At 38.0% G+C, this 17,880-nt stretch overlaps 1 protein-coding gene across 2 annotated transcripts in view; it reads left to right on the forward strand.

The window, feature by feature from the left end:
• ARHGAP21 (Rho GTPase activating protein 21) overlaps nucleotides 1–17,880 on the forward strand; it is a 110,105-nt gene that overhangs the window by 26,806 nt on the left and 65,419 nt on the right. For both annotated transcript variants that reach the window (XM_088160456.1, XM_088160462.1), the window contains exon 2: nucleotides 17,078–17,260. In XM_088160456.1, coding sequence (XP_088016582.1) covers nucleotides 17,078–17,260 — 183 coding nt within the window. The remainder of the gene's footprint in view (nucleotides 1–17,077; nucleotides 17,261–17,880) is intronic.

Consider the following 17,880-nt stretch of genomic DNA (forward strand, 5'->3'; position numbering starts at 1 on the left):
GGACTTCACTGCCTCAGTCTGCTCTGGCATCTCTGCAGTAACTCCCTGCTCCATAAAACCTTCCCAGACATCCTCTCCAAGATTCCTCAAGCTTAGATAGTTAATGGTGTCTCTTGTGAGGAAGTATATCTGTTCCACCTAGTAATAGTTGCTAAGCAGGACATTTCTTTTAGCCACATGTCATGTCAGCCCTGCCTGCTTCATTACAGACCATCTAACATGAGATGTTATTGTTCTAATTTTTTTTCACCTGAGAACACACACATTTTGTGCTGTGTTGCACTAGTACTGCTGTTCTCCCTTTTGCACAATTAGGTGTTGTAAAGATAATAGAGAATCTCCTGCCATACGTATTTTAAAATGAACCAGAATAGATTTTTTTGTACACAACAGGATCTTGGAAGTTTTCTGACTATTCACATTGGCAAGAAGGGAAGAGGTTGGCTTGGACTCTGGTATTAATTTCCAGGGTTCTTCAGATGAGAAATTGGAACAAGTTTTTTTTTTTATTTGGTTTGGTTAAAACAAATGAGGCCTTATTTGTATAACTGTCTCAAAGTTAGAGCTGCTCTTTGGCCACATCATTTGTTTGACTCTCATGTACAAGTTTGTTTTATTTCCAGACTGCTTTTATAGAACACATTTTCTTTGACATTTGAAGCACTTTTCAGTCATTTGGCCATTACTGAACCAAAGGGTGAATTGGCCACTTGTTCCCATAGCCTTTCCTCCATCTTTTCCCAAGACAGTTTTCTGTCTCTTGCATCTCCCTGATGTTGTTAGATAATTGTACAGTTTAAACTGCAGGTTATTCTAAGCTGGTTCTGTGACTAATCTAATAGCTTTTGTAGTCACCAGATAAAACGTGTATGTTTCTGCAGAAACACATTTCCTGTATTTCTGAATCTCACTTTGGAATGGGAATGTTAGGTAAGCAGTCAAGATACAGTAAGTGAGATTCATGCTAAAATAAGATTATTGTCTGCAGATTGCAAAAAAGGAATGCATGAAGGAAGGAAGGAAGAAACTTTTCAGTATTTCTTCAATTTCTCAGAATCCCTCTGGTGTTGCAGCCCTGATTTATAGGATTGTCATCCTTCATTGCAGAAGGATGTCAGCATTACAGAATACTGTCAGCATTTCTGTGTAATGCTAACAGTACTTTTACAGGTTTAAAGAGAAGTCTGCTGTTAAAGAGTACAAAGTAGATAAATCTAAATAATTTCTATGACGTTCTCCTAAATTTGAAAAGTTGCTTGTATTGTGCTGTTTCAAAAGAGGCATCCTAAGCTTTTGAATCTTACATACAATATGGGGACCCATCATGACAGCTGTGCCTAAGGAAGTTTTAAGATTCATATGATAGGAATTGCGACACTAAATTGTTTATATTTAGAGTGATTTCAGCAGAAGCAGAAATGAAGGGGGTAGGGAAAAAAGCAAGCACAGTTTGAAAGTGCCTTTCTGTTTGCTTTAGTGTGGTTTCTTAGGATGTTCTTATTTCCCATTTATTCCCAAGAATGCATAATTTGTCAGCTTCAGAAGTATTATTTTGAAGAATGTTATGCAATTCTGACAATTTGTCTTGTTGACTTGACACATAGTTGGGGTGGGAAGGGAGACTGAAGAGGAAGGAAAGTCCTTGTTCCTGAGTGTCGTTGCTGCGTAGCTCTCATATCCTCGAGGATCACCCGGACAAAAGCTGAGTCAGAGCACAGCAGCACTGCACTACAGCAATGGCCCAGTTCAGGATTTTGGACTGCATGATCAATCACAACTGGAGTTTCATATGTAACCTGTACTGTGCATGGAGCGATCAGGTTTGTTGTTTGCTTATCCTTACATACAAGGTGATTCTATAATTTAGTGTAAGGGGAGAACAAAAAGGCTCCAGTTGATCTCTTCTCCCCACCCCCAGTCTTACTGAGGGTGAACTATTAGAAATGCTGCTATTTACTGAGGAGTTTTCTAGAGTTAGTAAGCATACAAAGCATGGTTTGACTATATAATTGCTTTTTAAAATACTTTGAGTACTTTAGTCTGTTCACTTTAGAGTCTTATGCTTTAAGGGGTTTTGTTTAATGAATTGCACAAAAAGGTAAATATCACATACAGGAAGGGGAGATATGCCAAGACAAACTAAGTTGTTGATAAATATAAAGCTGATTTATTTTCCTGCTTTAAAAAGACTGAGCATCTTGACTGTTTACAATACTTGATTATGAATATGATTTTAAAAAGTGTGAGGGGAGGCTGTTACCTTTTTTCTTTTTTAATATACAGGATTAAATAAATCACAGGATGCTATTCAGTTCTTAATACGGACAGATATAATTCTAATTCACTACATTGCTGTAGAACCGGAGGGGGGGAAAACCCAAACAAACAAAATTGCCTGAATTCTGAATAAAAATGTTTTAGAATAGAATCCACTTACTAAAGGTTTTTAAATAGTGTATGCAGTTGTAATACTACTTTAAAGTTACTCTGGAATTAGCTGTATTTCTCATATAACATTTCAGCCAGCTACTGAAAAAAATTTATTTAATTTTTGTTTGGTGTAAGGTTGCAGTGTTTGAGTACAGTTACTAGATACAGGTGATTCAGAATTTTTTTCTGCTATACATAGAGGTCCTTCGAAGTAATCTGCCATTTAAAAATGCCTACAACCCCTGTATGTCACATCTGTACTGAAGCTTCTTAATCAGGAAAATACACTGCTATGTGATGATGGTATGTTTTGGTTTTTGTTTGTTTGTGGGTATTGTTTTAGTTCTTTTGTTAATGGTGCAAAACCTGATTGATAGTGCCTGGGTTTATCAGATAGTCTAGTTAATATCACAGATGAAAAGAATCTTCTGTTGAATGTGAAAAAGCAGAGGAAACATGGTACATTCTCTTAAACTTTCTAATTTTTACAGATGCCAAGCTGTTTAATCTAATTTGCTTTCATATGTGTAAGAATAGTCAAATGCAATATGACAATTGCTTCTGATGCTTCACAGGAATCAAGAAGAAATAAGAAAGGCTTAGGATGTGGGCAGTCCTGCAAAGTTTTAAAGTGCATTTTATATGAGCATATTGAAGTAAAAGGTTTTAATGAAACCGAAACATTATCCCCACCCCAAAACCAAACTCCAAACATTTCCCCTCCAACCAAATCCAAACAAACCAACAAAAAACCCCCAAACAAACAAAAACCACCAAAACCCCTTCACCCCAATGCAGAACAGGGTTCACAATCTAAAAAGTGTTTCTTACCAATATGGAAGGAAGAAACAAGCTTTAGATCAGAATACCCTGAATTAATTGTATGCTTGAGGTAGTAATGTTGCAGAACTCTGTGATCTTGCTAGATTTTATCAAGTAGACTATACAGTTATGTGTGTTTGGGGTTGTTTTGTTTACTTTAACTGAAGTCCAGTCTCTGTAAACTATACAATTTAATGAACTACTACTGATACTTCTCTTTGAAATGAAGCTGGAAGTTCATCTATGGGATATTACAGTGGGATATTTCTCTGTTCCTGCTGCACTGAAATGCCATGACAGAAGTGGAAGCTGCCAGGCCTAGGGAGAGGTGCATGCTGCTCCCCATAGCAGTGCTGCTCTCCACCTTTCCCATCGTGCAGTGCCCAGGCATAAAGAAAGTGTGGCATAAAAGTTACTGTGGCTGGGCACAGTTGCCCTTTGCACCCTGATACAGCAAGCTGTTAAGTGTATTAGAATGTTTTCAAATGGTATGCAATGTTTCATACTAAACCAAAAGCCCTTAAAATTATTCTGTGATGTAAATCAGTGAAGTTCTGTTGGCATCAGTGAATTATAATTTTTAGGCCAAGCATTGGATGGGGATTGATGGCTATCACATGCTGATCTATAAATAATTACTCAGAAGCCTTCAGTGACAATAAACTTGATTGCTTGCAGTTTTTCATCTTTTTTTTTGTTCATGGGAGAACTGCACTACTTGTGTTAAAAATATTTCTTAAAATGGGTAAATTACCAAAATGTCTTGCTTCTTGCATATGTTGTGTGTGACAGTTGTCTTGTGGGACATGGGGTAGACTCCAGTGTGAGAGTCTTACTGGGAATTCAGAACTTCAGCGTGACTGCTAATGTAGAATTAGTGGAGTAGTGGGTAAAACATTTGTATCCTATGGGGGATCTCAGTAAATTCAGCTTTATGTGCAAATTTGTTTATACTTATCCAGTACTGCCCTGACAGTATCACAGATGATTAATTCTATTTTTAATATAGTCTGAGCTTAGCAAACAAGGAATTTTTAGTGTTTTTTCTTAAGGAAGAAAAAAGAGAGGGTGAGAGTGCCTTAAATAGTTAAGGCAATTTTTTTTCCATATGATAGTCTGATATTCATGGAGTTGTCATAGAATCATAACTTAGCATACTAGCTGTGGTCCAGGAGGAGTGCCTCAATGAATGTGTGGAAGAGGTAGGTAATGTTTTTCCTCAGTAACATATGAACTAGGCTTATCCCCAGTAAGATGTAACAGGAGTGAGCTATTCTCTCTGTCCTTGTAAGGATGTCCTTTATAAGCCTCCAGCCCGTGAACAGACTCTGGAGATGGCCTGGTATGCCAGTTGACCTTGTGGCCATGATGAGATACAGTAGAGCCAGTATGCCTAAAACAATAAATAGCACTGCTTCAGATGATTGGAAGAAATACTGGTAGGTAATACACATAGGTGATACAGTGGTTTTGGTTTTTTCCCTCCTTTTATCACAAATGCCTTTCTTTTGTGTATTAGATAGGAAACAGACCACAAATTGAGTGCAGGTTGTGTTCTTACCAGCACAGAGCATAGGTCAGCCCTGTGCTCTGAGCACACTTCTATTAGTTTGAGGAGAGCAGATCAGATCTTCTCCTGTCCTGCTCTCATTGGTTCTTTGATAAACTGCATTGGGCTTCTTTATTTTTAGTCTTATTGCTGCACCCTAGCCCTAAAAATAATTATAATGTTCTTTCAGCCATGTAAATACTTGACTCTTGTGTTTTTCAGCCAGGCGTAAGGATTTTGCAAGTTCTGTAAACTTGCAGTTGGTCAAATTTCACTGCACAGTGAATTTCATCATTGTAGTTGTTGGTCTTGGAGAAACCTTCTCCTCAAAGCCTATTTTGATGTACATGAAGGTTTGCTGTTATGTGGTGACCTAGCAGCCAAGGTGTCTGATTTCTGTTCTTTTAGCTGGAGTTCATTATTGCACGCAGTGTGTGAGAATGCGATGTTGTGGTGCGAGCCCAGCTCTCACATCACCTTCGTTCAAGCCCAGAACGCAGCAGTGCTGCAGCAGCTGCTGCACTGCAGCTATTTCCCTTCCTCCGGAGAATCTCCAATAACATTAAAAATGCTTTTCGGTCTTCCAAATGTGTCACTTGGAGGATGAAATAACAAAGGTGTCTGCATTTCTTTTTAGATATTTGCAGCTGATAATGGTTTTGAAATGCGATATTTGTTATCTTACTGTGCTTTTACTTCTGTGCATCTGCTGCCTCTGAGAGGGAGGGAAGGCAGTATGATAAAAATCTGTCTTGGTAGCAGTGCAGGGTGTGCTGTTTTCAGTTTAAGCAAAAAGTATAAAATCATTGCGTGAAAAAGCTGGTGACTTAACTCATTGTAGGGATTCACATTCCTGGAGAAACATTTTGTAATGTCCAGAAGTACAGGGAAATAACTTGGCAACAGTGCCAAGTTATTCAAGCCACAAAAACAGGCATGCAAAGACAAGTAGTTCTTAAATAAGCAAATAGATTTGTGTTAAAATAAGATTTTTCTTTTTTCTCTTCCCCACTCCAACGTCCAGACAGAGAAACAAATGTAGATGTCGTTATCTATATCAACCATTCTTACTGATATATGCAATGCAAACTGTGAGGAAATATATGCAGGTCACATGATCATGTCATAAGTCAACGTTCAAAAGCTTTTGGATTTGCAGTTAAACTGAAAATCCTGTGGAAAACTTTCTCTTCTTTATCCTCTTAGTGGCATCTCTGGGCATAAAGGTTTAATATATTTTTTTTCAGGTTAATGACTTCATACTCCTTTTTAAGCATTTTCCTTTGTATTGTATCTTTGTAAAAGAAGTTATTCACTGAAAAGGCTGCTTTTTTCCCCTTTGTCATATATGCACAATAGCTTACAAATTTAGAGGTTGATCATAATTTTGGTGTTTGGATATGTGGCTGTGCATCTGTGTATGTTAATTTTATTTTATTTCACTTTACAATGGACAAGCCTTTTCGCTTCCACGTTTAGGGCTTTGAAACGTAAGAGTGTGTTGAATTGCATGTTATATAGAATGTTGAAATTAAATGTCTTGAAACGCCAGGACCAGGATTGTTTTTAAGTGGTGAGTTTGCAGGAGTTTATTAATAAGTCACTATATTAGAAAGCTTTAACATTGAGTATCTCGAGCTGTATGTAGATACAGAGGTTATTTTTGGAGAGGGAAGTTGCGTATGTGGGGAGGTAATGGATCTTGACACACTGGTCTTTTTTGTTGTGTTTTGAGCCCTGTTCTCTGTGTTAGAGTTCCTGTGATGTTTTTTAGCCTTGATCCACACAGTTATTCTTAAAACTCCCCTCATATGTCGAGGTAAATCTTCTGCAAATGGAGTCATTCTGGAATAACAACCCACATGCAATAACCATGTTCTTAAGGTTACTGTTTAGGTTTGACATTGAAGGATAAAATCCCTGATCTTACAAAGGCTTCTCTTTGGCTTTGGGCAGGTCAGGAGACTTTTCTGATATACGTGAAATAAAATCCGAAATGCGGCAGTAGTGCAGTGTTGAATGAGCTTAATCTTTAACAGCTTGAATTACCAGCAGGTACAATGATATGCTTATGCAGATGAAGTGATGTGTCTGGTCTCTAAATGACCTCATTTTCTTGTTTTTAGAACAGGAATGAGCATACTCTGTTTATGTTGAAAAGTTCAGTAGTTTCAATAAGAGGTCAGTCTCATGCTTTACATTCAGTATAGAGCAGGTATAAGGATGCACTGTCCCAGTGCTCAGCCCGAAAGTATTGTAGCTGCAGCCTGGAGTAGCCTAGTCAACACACAGGTTTGCTGCAGGGACAAAGAAGCTGTGGAAAAGTGGTTGTTCTCTTGGGTGGTTTGGTCAACTTTAACTGTGTCCCTTGTAGAGTTAATAATTTTTTGATTCAAGACATGGTCTCTGGCTACAGTGGAGAAAAACACTGTGGAGAGAAGGAAATCTGTAGGTAGTTTCAGGGCTGGTAATAATTTCAAGTGTGGAGCATCAGGTTATTGAAATGGGGTCTGTGCAGATGATTTTGGTGATTTTACATTGTGCAGTGGTTTAGGTTTTCTTGAAGGCTTCTGCAAAGATATTTTACATGTAAGTGCTTTTGTGGTTATACTGTGGTGGAAGTGTAGTGTAAACTGCCTGGTATCTTGTGTGTTTGGTAGAGCTAGGGTTATTCTAGAAAGCAAAAAGAGTACGAAGTCACCCCAGGACAAAACTTCATTGAAACTCAGTCCTATTTTTGCAGTAGTGCACTCAGCTGGGGACAGAGGTGACATTTCTTATTGTCCTCTCCCTGTTTGTAGGAAGCAGAGTGGGTCATGGGGCAGCTCATAGTCTTGGATTTGAAAAAATTCGTATAGGTTGAAAGAGGCAGTATAAGGCAGTTCTTGACAGCTGGTGGCTGTGCAAGGTGCTCTTACCACTTCTGTCAGACTGCTGAGAATATTCTTTTGTCTTTCATGGAGTAACCTCAAACATTTCTTCAATGCTGAGGAACAGAAGCATGCTTTCTTTGTCTCCTGTCTCTGATATATCCAGATTACACTGTAAGGTGAGGACAGAGAATTTCCTATTCTTAACAAGCAATGACAGAACAAGTAGAGAAGGAAGATTTTCAATTTAGCTAAATTAAGATCACATGATATTTTGCTGTTGTGCTAGCTACCAGCCCTGCAGATGTTTCCTTTCTTTCCAGTTTAAGGATGTAGCTTTTAAGAGGGGAGGCTTTTGCTAATGGGTCTATAAGAAAACAAGGAAGCTCTCAATTTCTCTTTGTTGTTAATGTTTTTCTGGCTAAATTTAATATTATGAACTCTGTATTTGTTGTTATGAATAATAAAATTCAGGATAGAAACAAAATATTGTGAAAATAGTTTGCATCTCTGTCCTGTGAACTTTTTCATTATATACTTTTTCATCTATGTGTTAGTGCTGTTGCTTGAAATGGGCTGTTACTCTGTGGCAATATAAATTATTATCTGAAGTGTACTTAATTAGCTTTGCAAAGAATCCCAGTCAATTGGTACACTTTCTGGATGTGTACAAACGACTACAAATATATGTACACACTCAACACGATGTACTTTTCTATGTATATGTGTATAAAACTAAAATAGACATGTGGTAGATTAATGAATTGAAATATTATAAACTTGGTAGTATCTAGAGTTTAAAGGGATATCTGAGAAGCTAAGCTTGTTTGTGGAAAATTCAGGAGTTAGGGACTAAGTGTAGAGAAATCCTGTTTAAAAAGTGGTGGAGCACTAGTCATACTAGACATGATCTTGGTTTTGGTGAAGTTAAGTGCATTGTTCAAAAAGGTCCAGCTATCAGAACTATAGTATGAGGAAACCAGAGCTTCTACTGTGTAGAAAAGTAAAAAAGCTGCTTTAAGTCTAGACAGACATAGTAAATTGGAATTTTCCTTACCTCAAAGTCAAAGAACTCTGTCTGAATCTTACCTGGCCTGGGAAGCTGAAAGCAGCTTTCATTCAAGCAAGTGTGTCTAGCTAGGCCCAGTTGCAGAACCACTTGGGGTGTTACTGTTTTTAATCCAGAGCCAGTCAAAGTGAAAAATTTTCAGTTGAATAGACACATGGAGGGGACATTTTTGAGGTCATCCTTTCTGTAGATAGCCTCCAGCTTTACTTTTTAGGTCTTACTGGAGTAGTGATGAGACTGACATGAGCACCAGCTGCTTTACAGAGCTGCCTTTCATGAACAGTAGAGTGCAGTAAGGCGAGTCTGAGCTGTGTAATAGCATGCACACCTGGAGGTTTTTACTGTTTTCTGTGTATGCCTTGACCTTTGTGAGAACTGAAAAACCTTCATCTTGAAAATACTGTTTTTCCTTTGAATGACTGTGTTTACTACGTGCTGGTAATATAGAAGTAGACAGAAAGTACACAGAAACATGTATCCCTCTGTCCGGCTTCCAAGCCAGCTCTGTAGCCTGCATGGTGCTTGACAGAATTTTGTTTCCTTCCCTGTGCCTCCCAGCCATCTGCCATGCTGGCACAGATGGTTTGGTTTTGAAAGGTTGCAGATTTCCCAATTACTTCATACACTGGGAGTAGCATGTATTGCCATCTTACTTACCTTTCTCCTTACCTGGTCTTAGTTTGAGAATATGATTATGTATTTTATTGAATTAGAGTATTCAATCCTGAGATGCACTTCAAAGTTTGGTGTCCTCACTAACCTCTGCTGCAGGCAGGCAGCCTTTATTATTGAACTGTACCAGCTTATATTCCATCTGGGTGGAATTCACAGTCCTAAAGGACAGGTAGGCTTGCTTCCAGGATTATGTCCTAACACATGCCTGAATTCAGTTTGGTTAGTCTGCCAAAAAGGACCCAGGCTTAGTGCCATAATGGTGTGTTAAAGTGGTAAGAGGTGAGCTCCTGTGAGGGACATCTAGACCTGTGGTCACTCCATCAAGTGATGCTCACATCTTTATTGCCTTCCCTTGCTCTGAATTGTCTCATTGTGGGTCTCTGCAAGACCCATGAGGGGGCTAAGAGAGGGAGAGCTGCTCATGGAGACCACCTTGCTATTCCTCACCAACCCAGGTAAGCAGCAAGCAGGAGGAATGGCACTGCCTGTCTTCCCCTTAGTCTTACTGTGATCACTAAAAATCTGTTTGTTTTCCTGTTGTTTGATATTGAGCCATTAATTGTAGTAAAAGTCTCCACTTGCAGTGATAAAGGATCATAATGCATCTTGTTCTAGTGGTAGTTGAATTCTTCAGTTTGTTTGCCTCTAGTTGCCTTTTCCACTTAGTGCATCTTGCTCAGCTGCAATACAAGAGAAGTGTTGGGGTGTCTCAGCAAATATCCTGCACTTTATGCATGCATTACACTCACCCAATAAGAGATTAATGGAGACCCTGGTGATTCTGAGTGCTGATGCTTTCCCTGAGTTTGGGAGTTGAAGTCTTCCTCTAGAAACTTTTATTTTTCCTTCTCCCTCCCTTCCTCCACTTCACAAACAACTGTAGCGTGGAAGAAGAGTTACGCTCCCAGTTCCAAAACCAAACAGTAGTGACCCCAGAGTGAGGGCCCTGATTAGCCCAGCTTTATCTGTCTCTGTTAATGCTATCTACTGATGGTTTTATGTGTGTGGACTCAGGCTGTGTTTATCTCCACATTTCACCTTGTGGTGAGTGTGGTTCTGTAGCTGTTTGATCTTTAGAGCTTTGAGGGTTTGCTTGCATCTGCATTTCCATTTTCAGGTGCTTCATGACAAGGCAGCCTTCTCTTGGTAGCTACTGAAAACAGGCTCAGCAGTTACAAGCACTGAGCAACCAAGTCCTTCCTGCAACTTTCTTAAATATATAGCACTGAAGTGGCCAGGATGGAGACAGTACCTTCTGTCTGTGCTTTGAGGGTCTTGCTACCAGTCCAGAGGTCTGTTGAGTGTGATCCATGTCCCTGTGTCCCATTCTGCAGAGAGGAATCCTTAGAGATGTTCCAGGGTAGGAAACTTCAGCGCATCTGTCTCAAACTGGGTGATTTTTCTGCTTGGGGAGCACTCTGGGTGTCGCTCTGTAGATAAAGGCTTTTTCAGTGGAGTGAGCTAATTTCACTACTGTGTATCAGCACATAGTAAATGTCAGCAGTCATATAAATATATGGTCAATACTGTTGAGTATATGCTGCTGTGAATCTGTATTGCATTTTAGTTGTATGTTGAGAGTTCAGCTCATTACTGGATACAGGGTAACTTATTTTTAACTTAGTGATTTATTTCTTGGCCAAGTTCACTTTGACAGGCATTGATTACACTCAGCCATGCCTGAGTAATAATCATATTTCTAAAAGGTAGAAAAGAAAAAGGATGTACTTTTGGACTGAAGTAGGTAGGACATCTAGGTAGGAACAGTTAATTATTGCTTATTATTTATCTGCTGTCAGCCTAAATCTATACATAAATTAAACATTATTAATTTTTTTAATCTTGTTGCTTGTTTAGTGTGACAGGTGGCACTAGAATAGTATGCAAAAGTGAATGCTCCAGTTTGACTCTAAAAATACTGAAACATTTGGGATATTTGTTAATTAACTGTGCATGCTAATTTTGATGTTAGTAAAGAAGGGACAACTTTGGTATTATGTATGCACTGCTGCGTGCATCTTTGGAATTCAGCTGAGAGTTTTTTAGCAAGTCTAGCATGTACAGCTGTTAAATATTCAAATGGTGTTTCCTCATGCCTTTTTTTTTTTTTCTTTTGGCCTCTTGCTTTCTGCAAATTCTAGATGCCTTTTTTTATGGTGTTAGTTACCATCCACAATCTTAAATAGAGGGTTTTTATAGATTTCCTCGTATCTCACCAGTTTGGCAGACTGATTTCTGACCATCCATATGGGTTTGGAGAATACTGTTGATTAAACTCTGTAGCTGTCTTTCAAGGACATTAAATGATGAAACACTTCTTTGAGGGAAGGACACTGTCCATATATATACTAACAGGTTATATTTCCTACCTGAATTTCTGTCTCTGTCAACATCCTACCTATTCAGGGCAAGATTGCAATTTTTTTATAAACACAGAAGTCAGTCAAAAGTTTGGACAAGTGGGTATTGGACACAGAGGCCTAAAATGATTCAGGTTTGGGGTTTTCTGTGTTCCAGTTTTCCTGCTGGTCTCTTTGCAGTGATATTTTTCAGCAAGAAATGAATATATTTCCTGAGATTGAAAGTGATGGAACTAATTTATTTGTTTTGAGAAGAAGACTGTGTTCTGAGTACCTGGAAGATGGATTTACTTAAAATGTCACCTTTGTGTCTGTGATTACTTTTCTTCAACTAGGAATAACTTCTCTATAAGATGCTGTTTGTCCATTCCAGTTTGATTTGAAGACACATTAGAAATTACCTTGCTACATCTTTAGATTGTTTCAGTACATGATCATGGTATTTGGCTTTATAAATGTGACCCATTTCCCTTGAAATGTTGGTTTATTAACTTGAGAACTGAAAGAAAAAGGACTCAATTTACACCTTGTGTGAGTGATCCTGCTTACTAGGTGCTAGTAAGATATTGTCTTTGTGTGCTGGATGTCTTCCCTATGCTGCAAATGAGATGGAGATAATGTATCTCGAAAAAGGTTGTATAATCTTTTATATCGCTGCCTTAAAGGCAGATTTTTTCCTACAGATTCTGTAGTCTTAGCCAGAAAAGACCTTTTTATTTCTTCTTTGTTAGCTTTTTAAAGGACTTATTTCATTGTTACATTAAAATAAGGCCAGACTGTTCTAGAAAAGCCATTTTCTCTGCAATAGCAGATATTTAACAGGACAGTTAGCTAAGTGATAAGTGACTGGGCACAAAAACTGGGGAAAGCAGATGACCCTATACAAGAAATACCCCTGTTTTCAAGTGAGTCCAGTTATTATTAGAGCATGTGGAATATCCTGTCAGTGTCTCAGGAAGATTATTTTAGGGATTAATAACTATGTTTTTTTGCTCTGGCTTATGTCAGTAGTTACTGAAAAACCCTAAAAATCATACAATGGCTGTTGAATCAATAAAATCGGGTAACATCAGATCATTTTCTGTTCAGCATATATGTGTCTAGCTGAACTGCTGTATCAGGTATCACTCTTCTTGGTAGACCAGCTAAAAGTTGAACATTTGCCAAGTGCAGCTGAAGCAGGTGCTGCTTAGCACAGGCTGTCTCCGTGTTGTGACTGAGGTACTGAGAGGAGTCCCCTGGATGGTCTGGTGGTGGGGGAGGTTGGTTGCTTGGTATTTTTGTTTGTTTGTTTTAGTTAGTTTGTTTTTTAAATACAGAGGTAGGCTCTGAAAAATGTAGTGTGGGAAACCCTTACATCTACCATGAGACTTCTATTTACATAATTTATTTGTGAAGCATTCTGTATGGTGAAAAACACATAAACCAAAACAGTTTTAAAAGGTAGCAAATCTGAATGCCAGTCCCATGCCCCATTTCTTTAGAAATAATTTTGAATTTGGGTACTGAATGCAAAGTAAAGGTATAAATTGATTGCTCATACCAACTTCATAAAGGCTTGAATGATTTTTCCAGAATAGATAGAACAATATATTGAGTATTTCTTGTGTTCACAATTTTTCACCTATGAAGACAGTGTTCAGAACTTAGACCATACCTATTTATCTGTTTAGATAGTCAAGACGACTATTCTTTATTATAGTTTCGATTGCAGTTGCCTACAACTCTCATGTAAGGATTTTTAGCTTGTACAGTACAGGTCTGTAAATTGATCAGAAGATTAAAAATTAGAGTGCTTTAGAGAGCATGCTGGCTGGATATGCTAGCTTTTTTAGTTGTTACTTTAGACTGATGGAAAACTATTGTTTTGAGACTTTTAATTGGAAATAATATTATTTACAAACATTAATTCTACTTCTTGACTTTACATAATTCTGTTGCTGCGTGTTAAGCTGCCAGTGATTCATGTATGTTTTTTTGTAGTGCCATCTGATTTTTCATGGGTGCTTTCATTGCTCAGAAAGAAGGGTTAAATACAGTATTAAAAACAAGATATGCATTTTGCAGTGCACTTAGGCATCTGTTGTATGTCCTTGCAATTGCATAGAACAGGAAATGATGCTTTGAGATACTTTGTGCAGAAACCTTGTATGAAAAATTCCCGAGGGAAATGATGCTTGAATCATTTTTAGTTGCCTGGGATTCTTCAGTCCTTGAACTTGATTGTATGCATTCTGACTTTGATTTCGAGGACTGAGTCTATAGAGAAATAAACATACAGATCTTCAGTAAGGACTAGGGCACAATAATCTTTGGTTTGTTACATCTTATATGAAAATGAAGCATTCATTTTTTATCTCCTGTAATGCAAATGACTCTACCCAAAAGACAGATTCCCTTATGGATATGAGATACTTTTGTATTTGTAACTTGATATTTGATTTGCAAGGAAAACTGTGTAGGGACTTTGCCTTCAGTTCTGTGTACTTGCCGGTGCTACCATCATCTGTTTCTTGCTTGCTGCCTTGCATCCTTGTTTTGTTTATGTTTTTGAGAACTTTTCTTGTTCCTTTTTAAAGCTTTTTTTGGCAAGAGATATTCTGGTGTGTGTGCTGTGGTTGGAAGTGTCACAGGGTTACTCAACAGATGTTGACTCTCTTTATAAATCAGATTCTTGCTTGTTCATAGTGGTGGTTGAAAGTTGCTATTAGTGAACATGTCTCACATTTATTACTGATACTGGCTTTTTCTGTTACTCTGCTGACAGACCTTGCAGGGGGGTTCAAGGCTGGCATGAAGTTCGCCGTTCCTTTTTAGTGTGCTGTTTCAAGAAAAAATTATTTGACTGTGGGTTTTTGAGTAACTTGTAGTTAGTAACTTGTGAATACTTTAAAAATTACATGAAATTACAAGGAAATTAGAGGTTCTCTTGCTACACTGAAATGCTGAAACTCCTGTTTCTGAAAGGTCATGAAGTTCTCTGTATGGCTCTGTTTTGAACTGGAGTTACGGTACTTCTGTATGTAAATTATAGTCAGCAGTTGTTACACATACTAAAACTACCTTTTGGCTAATTAAGGACGTTTTTGTTAGAAAAAAGATGGAAGAATATTGAAGACAGATTTTTTTCAGTGCTATGTTTAATCTTGCTAGCTTAACAGTTCACCTATTTTTAACTACAGGTGTTTGCATATGAACATTTTTCAGTATCTGTGGTTGATGCATTTGAAACTTTGCATCATATGTTGCATATTAAAATCTGAGAAGAGAAACAAAAGATTGCAAGGGAATATTAAGTAGATGGGTTGCTGTGAGTCACTTGATGGAGGAAATCACTCTCATTTTTTTAGAGGCTGGTGATATTTTTTTTTACTAGGAGCTATTTCTTTTGCCAGTTTACTAGGATCAAAATGTTCTTACTGGCTCCAGTTTCTGCTTGTGTCCTGAGATTGAAAGCCTGAAAAGCGACATTTATTTGTGCAGAACTGATAAAATGCTCTTGTGTTCAGAAGCTGAACAGAGTGTTTAGGAACACCTCAATTACAAACGCCATCTTTAGGCTAAAGGATTATGTAAATTTTACCCTAATCTTTGCATTGTTTGAACTTTAAGCTCGAGCCTCTCATTTTGGCAGTTCTTCAGTGCTCACTAATTTTTCATTCATTAGTCACCTAATTGCCGAGTCTTCTTGGTTTCACACTAAGGCTTTAAAACATGAATGAAGATGATAGATGAGGACAAACTAGGCTGAGATAGAGTCCTTGATATTTATAACTGTTCTTTCCAAAATCTGCTGTTAATTCTTCTAGGCTATTTGGAAGAGTTGGCTGTCAGGCTGCTCTGGATTCTCCATATTTTCTTGTTCCTGAAGCAGCTCAATTTCTTGGCTTGGCCGCAGTGTCCATTTGTATGTTTTTTTTCTTGCTGGAAACAGGGTTATTAGAGGTATGGAGGCTGGTCTTTGGAGCACTTGCTAGTATTTGTTCTCCCGGTTGGAGATAAGCAAGATATGTGTTTCTGAGGACAAACTGTAGCATCTGTGGACAAATGTGTTGTGTTTTACATCCCTGAATGCAAAATGTCTTTCTCTGGATTAACTCCCACCAAGGAGCTGCAGTATTTTCCTTGTAGTAATATGGGTTGCATCTGTGGTTAGAGTGGAAATGTCCTGTCTCCTCTATAGATGTTGTTTGGAGTTGGCTGAGCCCACCTTGCCAGCTAGCACTGCAGTTGGAGATTGCAGCTCTAGGACTGAAGCAAAAGAGATTGTTTTGGAGTCGGATAGGGGGGAAAACCAAGCAGTAAATTCTGACACGGATCAGCCAGTTGCTGAGCCACAGCAGCAGAGCTACTGGAGGACAAGAAGACTATTATTTCTGTTTGAATGCCCTTTGAATAGGCTATAGGCTCTGGTATCTAAATTTGTTTCACGCATCGTTGAACTAGAATCTTTAGAGGAGGGTCATAGGATTTTGCATGCTTTCTTTGTGTCTCCTGCCTTTGAGTGCTGGTGTGGCACTCACTTTGAAAGTTGAAATGGAAGGCTTTATATAAGGCTGAGAAAGTAAATATTTTAATATGTTGCTTGAGTCATAGATATATAAAATTATCTATAAGAAAAAATCCCACCCAAGATTGCTTATTTCCGCATGAGAGAAAGGATTGCATTAGGGCTGTAAAAGGAAAGGAGACGTTTTTACTTTTGTGTTCAGAATTTGCATACTGAAATGTTCAGAGAAAATAGCTAAGGGTGGAAAAAGCAAAGGTGAAGTTGTAATATGAATAGAGGAAAATGTCTTACTGGAGAAGTCTAACCAACTGCATGTTCTGTTTTACTTGTATTAAGTAAGGAGGTACTAGTCAAGAAGATCATCCCTGAATTGTGTGGGAGGGAGAATTTTTTTTGTACTTGTGTGTGTGAGATATGTCCAGCCAAAAATGGGGTCCTGGAAGTCACATGTTTATCTCTAAATAGAAGGCAAATAAAACAAGCAAGCTGTATGTCTTTCTTGTCGTTCCTTCGAGTCTTTCATTGTTGAATGTTGATTTTTTTTAATATCTAACATCATTTAAAATTTAAGTGTTAAACCCTTTGTATGTGCAGTATGACCAGAGGTGCAATGGTGTAAGGGGTGCTGCTTTAGCATACACATTTGAAAATACTAGTGATGATCAAGTTATTTTGGTTATGGGGGGAGAAATTATATTTTCAAGTGTACAGGAATGTCTAGGAATTCTTACTTTTGTTTTCTTTTTCAGTGATTCAAATTAAAACTCCTCTGCTTATCTTTTTCTGTTTTAGACATCAAAAAATAAAGATGGAAAAGAGCAGAGTGAAGCTATAACACCATCGGAGGAGGAAGAAACTTTCTCTTGGCCTGGTCCTAAAACTGTCGTGCTAAGGAGGACATCTCAGGGTTTTGGCTTCACCTTAAGACACTTCATAGTTTACCCTCCGGAATCTGCAGTTCAGTTTTCTTTTAAAGTAAGTGGAATTAATAATGAAGCACTTTATATAAGTATAGATAATATAGCCTTGTACCTTTTAGGGTCAAAAATACAGCTTACTTGAAGGTAAATGTGTTTATAGATATGTCTTGCAGAGATGAAAGATTCCTTGTAGGGTGGGTGGGTTCGTGGCATTGTTTAATAGCTGTTTGCTGTTCCAATAAAACAGAATTGACTGAGTATGTCAGTTAAAAGTATTTGTATCATGGGTAAGAACAGTGGTCATTTCATTACAGGAAAGTATTTCTCTGTACAGATGATTCTTTTACCCAAAGCCAGTGTCATTAATTAGCCTGTACCTCTTCTGAAGTGTAGACTTGAAGAGTATGATGTTTGGGTTTTGTTGTTGTTCCCCTCCCCAGCTGAAGTTTGTCACACCATAACAGTAAGAGATGAAGAAGAGTGCTTGCTTTATTTTCTAACTGGGTATCCTAAACTCAGTCTACATTAGAAAGATAGATTGTGTTTCTGTGCTGTGTTCTTTCGCTGAAAAGAGGATCCGCAGTTCTCTGTTAGTCAAGAGACTAATATATACAAGATATATACAGGCCTACATTAAAAGACAATTTTCTTAAAGTATTTTACTTTTTTTTATTT

Source organism: Sturnus vulgaris, chromosome 1 (assembly GCF_052056855.1).
Source record: "Sturnus vulgaris isolate bStuVul1 chromosome 1, bStuVul1.hap1, whole genome shotgun sequence".
Classification (NCBI taxonomy): domain Eukaryota; kingdom Metazoa; phylum Chordata; class Aves; order Passeriformes; family Sturnidae; genus Sturnus; species Sturnus vulgaris.